This window comes from Haliaeetus albicilla, chromosome 7 (assembly GCF_947461875.1).
Source record: "Haliaeetus albicilla chromosome 7, bHalAlb1.1, whole genome shotgun sequence".
Lineage (NCBI taxonomy): Eukaryota > Metazoa > Chordata > Aves > Accipitriformes > Accipitridae > Haliaeetus > Haliaeetus albicilla.
Window position 1 is genome coordinate 3621291 of NC_091489.1, and position 9168 is coordinate 3630458.

At 68.5% G+C, this 9168-nt stretch overlaps 2 protein-coding genes across 3 annotated transcripts; both read right to left on the reverse strand.

The window, feature by feature from the left end:
• Positions 1–1110: 1110 nt before the first annotated feature.
• On the reverse strand, positions 1111–3599 carry LOC138685798 (pancreatic polypeptide). Its single transcript, XM_069786152.1, has 4 exons — positions 3517–3599; positions 2649–2829; positions 1493–1564; positions 1111–1269 (listed from the first exon to the last, which is right to left on the reverse strand). Exons 2-3 carry the CDS (start codon positions 2825–2827, stop codon positions 1501–1503), a joined length of 243 nt encoding a protein of 80 aa, XP_069642253.1. The 5' UTR covers positions 2828–2829; positions 3517–3599; the 3' UTR covers positions 1111–1269; positions 1493–1500.
• A 1752-nt stretch (positions 3600–5351) lies between these two features.
• On the reverse strand, positions 5352–7199 carry LOC138685799 (peptide YY-like). 2 transcript variants are annotated; one of them, XM_069786155.1, is made up of 4 exons: positions 7146–7199; positions 6092–6279; positions 5790–5861; positions 5352–5626 (listed from the first exon to the last, which is right to left on the reverse strand). In XM_069786155.1, exons 2-4 carry the CDS (start codon positions 6277–6279, stop codon positions 5602–5604), a joined length of 285 nt encoding a protein of 94 aa, XP_069642256.1. In that variant the 5' UTR covers positions 7146–7199; the 3' UTR covers positions 5352–5601. The 2 variants fall into 2 exon arrangements, with proteins under 2 accessions (XP_069642256.1, XP_069642254.1); XM_069786153.1 differs by lacking the exon at positions 7146–7199 and having other exon boundaries at positions 6092–6369.
• Between the last annotated feature and the right edge of the window lie 1969 nt (positions 7200–9168).

The following is a 9168-nucleotide window of genomic DNA, read 5'->3' on the forward strand; positions in this document are numbered from 1 at the left end:
GGGGCGGGCGGGGGGGGGGGGCGCGCGGGTCCGCGCTGTTGCCGTGGCAACCGCGGCGCGGGGGGGGGGGGCCGCGCGGGGGGGTGGGCGCGGATTTAAAGGGACCGCTCCCCGCTCGTGTGCACACGCTCCTGCACACGCGCGAATGCCCGCGCTCCCAGCAACGACACCCCCCCCCCCCCGCCTTGCACACGCGTGTGCAGGCCCCGTGCACGCAGCCCCGTGGCACACACGCACCCTGGGGCTCCCAGCACGAGCCACCCCGCTCCCACCTGCACCCCCCCACGCATGTACGAGGGTTGCTCGCACACGCGTGTGCAAGCCCCGGCCTGGTGAACACTCGCCCGTGGCGGTGCTGGGGACGCGTGACTGGCACCGACGGGGACGGCCGCGCAGGCGTGGGGTGGCCGGGCACCCTCGTGTACGTGGGTGTGTGCTTACACACGCGTGTGCGAGCACACCACAGATGTGTGCAGGGACACACGAGGCCCCCCCCCAGCCCCACATTTTGTCCCACGGGGGGGGGGAACCCCCAGTGCTGACACCGACACCCAAGCAGTGGGGCACCCCACGCCATGTCCCAGCACCGGTGTCCCCAGTCCCAGCATCCCCAGTGCCCCCAGCACCAGTATTCCCAGTGCCCCCTCACTGGTGCCTCCACAGTGCCCAGCACAACCAGCGTCAGTGTCCCCAGCCCCAGTGCCCTCAGTGTCCCCAGTACCAGCAGCCCCAGCCCCAGTGCACCCAGCCCCAGTGTCCCCAGCACAGCCACCCCTTGTGCCCCCAGTGTCCCCAATACAGCCGTCCCCAGTGTCCCCAGTCCCAGTATCCCCAACACAGCTGTCCCCAGTGTCCCCACCCCCAGTGTCCCCAGTCCCAGTGTCCCCAACACAGCCACCCCCAGTACCACCAGTGTCCCCAGCCCCAGCGCCCCCAGCCCCAGTGTCCCCAGCACAGCCACCCCCAGTACCACCAGTGTCCCCAGCCCCAGTGCCCCCAATACAGCCACCCCCAGTGTCCCCAGTCCCAGTGTCCCCAGCCCTGCCAGCCCCAGTGCCCCCCAGGCGTCCCCGTCCCCGTCCCCCCCCCCGAGCAGGCAGAGGCAGGAGGTGGCTGCAAGGGGGTTTATTGCTGGGGGGACCAGCCCGGCCCCCGGGGTGATGGGTGCCGTGGGTGCAGTGGGTGCCGTGGGTGCCCTGGGTGCAGCGGGTGCCGTGGGTGCTGCACCCCGCCGGGCTCCTCTTCACCCGCTCTGCCCCAGCAGTGTCCCTGCAATGAGAGGGGGTCAGCACCCCAGCACCCCTCAGTGCCCCCCCGGAGCCTCCCCCCACCCCACGTCCCCCACCCTGGGGCTCCCCCACCTCCACCCAGGATGATGCCTGTTGGGGAAACTGAGGCACGGGTGGTGCCGGGGGGTTCACCCAGCATCCGTCCCCCAGTCCCCCCCCTCCCAGCTCGGTCGCTGTGCAGACCCCCACCTGCCACCCCTCACCTGGGGGCTCAGCACCCTGCGGCACCGAAGGGCTCCTCGCACAGCACCCGGCTGCCCGACCGCTTGCCGTACCTGCGGGGGGGAACGCGTTACTGGGGGGCAGCGCCATGCAATGGGGAGCACGGTGCAATGCGGGGGAAGCTGGCTGCAGCGAGCAAAGGGTGCAGCGGAGGAGCGGGTTGCAGGGGAGCAGCGCGCTGCAACGGGGAACACGTTGCGATTGAGAGCGCGTGGCGACGGGAGCAAGTTGCAGCAGGGAGCGCGTTGCAGCGGGAATTGCACTGCAACAGGGAGCTGGTTGCAGCAGTTGGGCAGGTTGCAATGAGGCCGCATGGTGCAAAGGTGTGCTGCGATGGGGGAACTCGTGGAAGGGAGCTGGTTGCAGCAGGAGAGCACGCTGCAACACGTAGTGTGTTGCAACAAGGGAGTGCGCTGCAGTGGTGAGTGCATTGCGTTGGGATGCGCACTGCAATGGGGAGCACGTGGCAACAGGAGCAAGTTGCAGCAGGGAGCGCATTGCAGCGGGAATTGCACTGCAACAGGGGGCCGGTTGCAGCAGTTGGGCAGGTTGCAACGAGGCCGCATGGTGCAATGGTGTGCTGTGATGGGGGAGCTCCTTGCAGAAGGGAGCTGGCTGCAGCAGGAGAGCACGTTGCAACAGGCGGCGTGTTGCAACGAGGGAGCGTGCTGCAACGGGGAGCGCATTGCAGTGGGAAGCACGCTGCAATGGGGACCATGCAGCAGTGCAGTGTGTGTCGCAGTGGGAAGTGTGCTGCAGCAGGGAGTGCGTTGCAATGGGAAGTGTGCTGCAATGGGGAGCACGCTGCAACAGGGAGCGTGTTGCAATTGGGAGCGCGCTGCAACAGGGAGCGCATCGCAATGGGGAGCGCACTGCAAGGGGGAGCAACAAAGATCTGGTCGCAGCAGGTAAAAGGACTGCAACAGGGAGCGCTTCGCAACAAGGGGTGCGTTGCAGTGGGGAATATGTTGCAACAGGGAGTACGTTGCAGCAGGGAGCACATCGCAACGGGGCAGCGCATTGCTACAGGGAGTACATTGCAACAGGGAGCACGTCGCAACCGGGGAGCACGTCGCAACCAGGCAGCACGTCACAGGGGTCCCGCAGCCGTGCCCCCGCCACCGCCTCGCCGCTCACCGGTGCCGCGTGACCACGTTGAGGTACTGCTGGAGGTCGTTGTAGAAGCGGACGAGGTCCTCGACGGGCGCATCGTCCCCGGGGTAGGTGGGCTGCGCAGGGCCGGCAGTGCCAGGGTGCCCGGCCAGCAGCGCCAGGGCGCAGGCGAGGAGCAGCAGGGAGGGCCAGCGGGGAGCCATGGCTGCATCGCACGCAGCGGCCTCAGGCTCCGCCGACGGCACCGCGCCGCACACGCGCCACCCGCCTGCACGCACGCCGACATGCACACGCGCGTGTGCACACGCGGACCCCCCCGCCACGCGCCTTTGAGTCCGCAGCGCTCGGCACGCGCCCAGGCGTGCACGCCGAACCTCTGCTCCTGAGGCCGTGCACGCGCACGCGTGCAGAGCCGTGCACACACGCGCACCCCCTTGCACCCTCACAGACACCCGTCTCCACTGTGGGAGCGCTCGCGCACACGCACAAACCTTCCACTCCTACAGCACGCGTGGGTGTACACCCGTCTAGCGGTGCACACGCACGCGCACACGCACGCTCTCCCCGCTCCCAGCGTGCACGAAAAAGCTGCGCTCCCAGAGCCCGCACCCCCCCCAGCTCACCCTCAAGCACACGGGCGTGCACGCCGCGTTTCACACCCCTACACGCAGATGCGCACGCTCAGCCTTGCGCGCACGCGTGCGCACGCCCATTTCACACCCTCGTGCACGCCCCCACCCCCTTGCACACGTGCACACCCCATGTGGCACATCCTTGCACGCTCCCGCACCCCCACCCACCTCCAGCACCTCGTCCCCCAGCACGGGTGCTGTCACCCACCCCTCTCCCCAGCCCCGTCCCCCCACGGGGACAAGTCCCCGGCCCCACTCACCTGCTTCCACGAGCGGTGGCACAGAGACACGGCGAGACAGAGGGACGTGGCAAGACCCGGGGGGGACGCTGCCGTCGACTCCTGGTGACACCGCTGCCACCGCGGTGCTGGCCTTTATATCCCCCCGTGTCCCCCCCGCTGATGTCACCCTGTCACACAGCACCTGTGGCCAGGTGGCCACGTGGCCGGGGGGGGGACAGGGGCCATCGAGGGGGACAGGGACCATGGGGGGGGGTGACAGGGACACGTGGCCCCTCGCATAGCCCTGGTTAATGTTTGACCTTGGGCTGGGGGGGGGGTCCCAGGCAGGACCAAGGACATGGACCCGGGTGTCCGGTGTCGGTCCCCAAAGCATCTCAGCCCCACAGATGGACCAAGGGACGGCTGTGGGGACAGAGGGACAGGAGTGGGGACAGAGGGACAGAGCTGGGGGAAGCTGGTGGGGTGCAAGGGTGGAGGCTGGCGGGAGGGGTGGGCAGCAGGACAGAGGGACAGTGAGGGATGGACAGAGGGATGGGGAGTGGGACAGAGGGACACTGGGGGGGGCAGAGGGATGGATGGGCAGCGGGGGGGGCCAGGTGGGTGGAGGGTGCGACATGGGGGTGGGGGGCAGATGGAAGGACAGAGGGACAGTGGGCAGCAGAGCCAGGGGTGGGGGACAGCAGCCAGCCCACCTCTGTGGCCATGACCGAGGACGTTACTGTCCCCCCACTCCCCCACGGGCCAGGCTGGGGGGGTCAGAGGGGTGGGGGACACCCAGCCCAGCCCTGACACAGCCCCTGACAGCCACAGTCCCCACAGGGACCCCACGGTGGCTGTCAGCACCCACCACCAGTGTACCCCACACCCAGCGCACCCCAAAACCCACCGCCAGTGCACCTGCACCCCCACACCCAGTGCACCCCAGCACCCACCACGAATGTACCCGTGCCCCATGAACCCCAGCATCACTGCAGCCCCCCACCCAGCACACCCCCACACCCGTGCACCCCAACACCCATTGATAGCGTATACCCCCGCACCCAGTGCACCCCAGCCACTGCCCCCCGCTACCCCCACACCCAGTGCACCCCTGCACCCAGCGCACCCCAGCATCCAACTCCAGTGTGCCCCAGCCCCCCAGTGCACCCACTCCCACCCCCCAGATCTTCCATCCCCCCCGCCGTTCCAGTCCTCCATCTACTCCCCCGTGGACCCTTCCACCCCCCCACACTCCCCACATCTCTCCCCAGCCCTCCACCCTTGCACCCCAGTGGGTCCCCCGTCCCTTATTCCTTCCACCCAGCCTCACCCCCCCCTCCATCCTCCCCTGCATCCTTCTCTCCATCCTCCCCCACACCCCTCCTTCCATCTCCCCTGCACTTCTCCATCTCCTCTGCTCTCCTCCATCCACCCTGCACCCCTCCATCCCCCCTGTACCCCTCCATCTCCCCTGCACACCTCTCTCCATCCCCCCATACCCCTCCATCTCCCTTGCACCTCTCCATCCCCCCTGTACCCCTCCATCTCCCCTGCACCCCTCTCTCCGTCCCCCCGTATCCCTCCATCTCCCCTGCACGCCTCTCCATCCCCCCTGTACACATCCATCCCCCCTGTACCCCTCCATCTCCCCTGCACCTCTCCATTCCCCTGCACCCCTCCATCTCCCCTGCACCCCTCTCTCCATCCCCCTTGCACCTCTCCATCCCCCCCACACCCCTCCATCTCCCTTGCACCTCTCCATCCCCCCCACACCCCTCCATTTCCCCTGCACCCCTCTCTCCATCCCCCCCGCACCCCTCCACCCCCCCCGCACCCCTCCCTCCAGCACACACAACCCAGACGGGTGCCCACGATCGTGCTCTTTATTGCCGCTGGGGAACCATGCGGGACCCCCCTGACAGCGGTGGGGAGGAAACGGGGTCAGGGCCCCCCCCCAGCGGGACACCCCCCAGGCCAGGCTCTGGGGGTCCCCGACCCTCCCAGCGGGGGGGGCCCACACTGACCCCGGGTGCTGGGACCCACCCTGTGGTGGAGCCCCGGGTCCTTTAGGGAGATGCGGAGAGACGGGGAGGATTTGGGGGACGGGGGGGCTGGGGGGGTCGGTCACCACGCGGAGTCATCGTCGTACCTGCGGAGAAGAGCTGGCATGAGAAAAGGGGGGGGGGAACGAGACCCCCAGTGCTCTCTGGGACCCCAAACTACCCCCAGGCCCCCCACCCCAGGGTGCAGGAGAGGGTGCAAGCCCCTTTCCCTGTCCACGGGGCGATGGGGACGGGGACGAGGACACTCACCGTGACCTGTCACTGCTGGCCCCGAGGAGCAGCTCCGACACCAGGGACTCAGGGCTGGCGCGTTTGCCGTACCTGTGGGACACAGCGCCCGTGGGTGCGCAAACGTGGGACCCCACGTGCGCACGAGCGCGTGCAAAGGAGCGTGCACCAGCGTGCAAACGGGAACTGCCGGGTGTGCGCAACGGGGGGATGCGAAAGGGCAGGCACGAGCGTGCAAACGGGGACTTGCCTCCGCGTGCAAAGGGGCTTGCACAAGTGCCACCGGGCTCGCACGCGCGTGCTCCCGCTCAACTCGCGCTCACCTCTGCCGCGTCACCAGGTTGATGTAGTGGCGAAGGGCCGAGAAGTACTTGGCCATCTCCTCGGGGGAGGCGTCGTCCCCGGGGCTTTCGGGCTTGGGGGGGTACGCGGCCGCCAGCGTGCCCAGGAACAGCAGGGTGCAGAGGGCCACGGCCACCAGCACGCGCCACGGCCTCGGGGACGTCATCATCTGCGTGGGGACGGGGGGACAGCTCTGTGTGTGCATCACCCCCGTCACCCTCGGGTACCCCCGTCCCAGCTCAGAGCAGCTCTGCCCCCCACCAAAGCCCCCGTCCCCCCCCCCCAAGCCCACAGAGGTGTCTCACCCGGAGGACCCTCTCCCCTGCAGGGACATCGCACCCCCAGGGCCCCCTGCTCCCCAAGGGGATGTCTCCCTCCCCAAACCGGGACCCCAGCCCCCCACCCCCCACCCAAGGGACATCTTCCCTCCAGGGACCCCCCACATGTCCCCATGGAGACATCTCCCTTCCAGAGACCACCCCACCTCCCCAAAGGGACATCTCACCCCCAGGGATTTCCAGAGACCCCACAATGTCCCCAAGGAGCTACCTCCCTCCCAGGGACCCCCCAGACACCCCCCAATGTCCCCAATGGGTCACCCCCCAGACACCCCCCAGACACCCCTCCAACATCCCCAAGGGGCCACCTCCCTCCCAGGGACCCCCAGGAACCTCATCCATTCTCCCCAAAGGGACATCTTGCTCCCAGGGATCTCCAAGGACAACCCCTGTAAGTCCCCAAGGGGACACATCCCTCCCGGGGACCCCAGGGACCCCCCCCCCATCTCCCAAAGGGGACATCTCCCCCCAGAGACACCCCCCGCCCCAGCATCCCCAAGGGACATCTCCCACCCCAAAGGACCCCAGAGACCCCAGTCCAACCCAAGGGACACGTCCCCTCCAGGGACACCCCCCCACCATGTCCCCAAGGGGACATCTCCCTCCCAGGAGTTCCAGCCTTCCCAAGGGGACACCTCCCCTCCACGGGAACCCCCCCAAGACCCCAGCCCTGTCCCCGGGCTGTCCCCGCACTCACGATGGAGGAGGCGGGAGGTGACAGGCAGGGCCTGGCAGCGGGGTGACAGTGCCGGGGACGCGAAGGCTCCTTCACCCGCCTGGGGTTTTATAGCCTCCGGGGGGGCTGCTGGCTCCTCCCTCACCCGTGACCGACCCACGGGCACGGCAGGACCCCGGCAGCCCCCCCACCACCTCCACCGGCCCCCGGCCCCAGGGACACGTGCCAGCACCTTGTCACCGTCCCTTGGCAGAGCCTGGCGCACCGAGGGGCTGGGGTGCAGGCACAGGGCATGGACGGAGCACGGGGGACACGGATGGGACACAGGGACATGGCACGGGGACACGGCATGCGGCCACAGGACACAGACATGGCGTGCGGCACATGGCAATGCCACACGGGCATGGCACACGAGCATGGATGTGACACACAGCCACGGCACACGGGCACGGTGCACGGACACAGCACGCAGCCACAGCGGGGCACAGCCGTGGCGTGTGGCACATGGCAATGGCACATGGACATGGATGTGACACGCAGCCCACGGCACACGGGCACGGTGCAGGGACACGGTACGCAGCCACAGCAGCACGCAGCCGTGGCGTGTGGCACATGGCAATGGCACGTGGACATGGATGTGACACGCAGCCATGGCACACGGGCAGGGCACACAGGCACAGATGTGACAGACAGCCACGGCACAGGGACACGGATGTGACACGCAGCCACGGCACACGCGTGGCCCCAGGACAGCCTCGGGATGTGGCAGTGGCACACAGGGACATCAGCCACACACAGGGACACAAACACGGCACAGCCGTGACACGGGCACAGCACATGGGACACAGGAGGGACACAACGGCCCACAGCCCTGGCACAAGCCACCCACGGGGGACAGCACAGGGGAAGGGACACAGCCCACAGCTGCCTCAGTTTCCCCAGACACCACGGCAGGGCACGGAGCCGCCACCGCAGCCCCTGTCACCGCAGCCCCCGTCACCGCAGCCCCCGTCACTGCCATCGACCGCTGTCACAGCCCTCCAGGATGGATGAGCTGCCCTTTCTGCTCCCCCGCCATGAGCCCCCCGTGCTGGGGGGGGACACTAATTCGTTATGGATTTGGCATTAAGGAGCAATCACCCAGCCCGGGCCTCCAGGGAGAAACTGAGGCACAAAGGCGCCCGGCGGGGACGTGCTGCAAGTGGGCTGTCTGGGTCCCCACCAAACTGGGAAGGGGCCACCAAAGCCACCATGTGGGTGCTAGGATGGGGACGGGCAGCAGAAGGGGGGGGTCCCCAAAAGCCCCAAGATGCTCCCACCCAGAAACAGCCACATCTCCAGCCAGGTGGATGGAGGGGACACAGCTCGGCCAGGACCCTGTGGGGTGCCACCGGCCCGGCTGGAGGGGACACGCTCCCCAACTCCTGACCGGGCCATCACCCTGGCGAGCGGCGGTGGGGGCACGGCTCATGGCAGTGCCACCACGGGGGTCCCAGCCCTGTGGCTGTCCCCAGCCCCGGGGGGGACTTGTCCCCATAGCATGGCCACAGCGTCACACCGGCATGCAGGGACACATGTGGGGGTCCACGCTGCCCCAGCCATGTGGTGCCCAGCCCCACGTCAGCCTGGGAGAGGGGGCTGAGCCCCCTCGTGAGCCTGGGAGTGGGTGGGAGCCGCCCCGGCACAGCCCCCCCTGCCCCAGCCCAGCACCTTTCACGTCCCCGCAAATGAAGGCACGGGTCGATCAAGGGCTAATTGGATCGATGGGGGATGTGGATGGCCCCCCCACAGCAGCCTGCCACGTGCCCTTGGGGACACGGAGGCCGAATCCAGCATCGCCCCGGTGGGGGCTGAGCCCCCTCCCCAGCAGAGGAACGCTCCGATGGGGGGGCTCTGCCCCATCATGGGATTCGGGGTGGGGGGGCACAGAGCGGTGGCCGGTGGACACCAACCCCCCGGTCCCACTGCTGTGGACTGGAAGCAAAGCCCACAAGCGGCAATGTCACTGCATCGTCACAGATGTCCCCAAGCTGAGGCTGGGAGG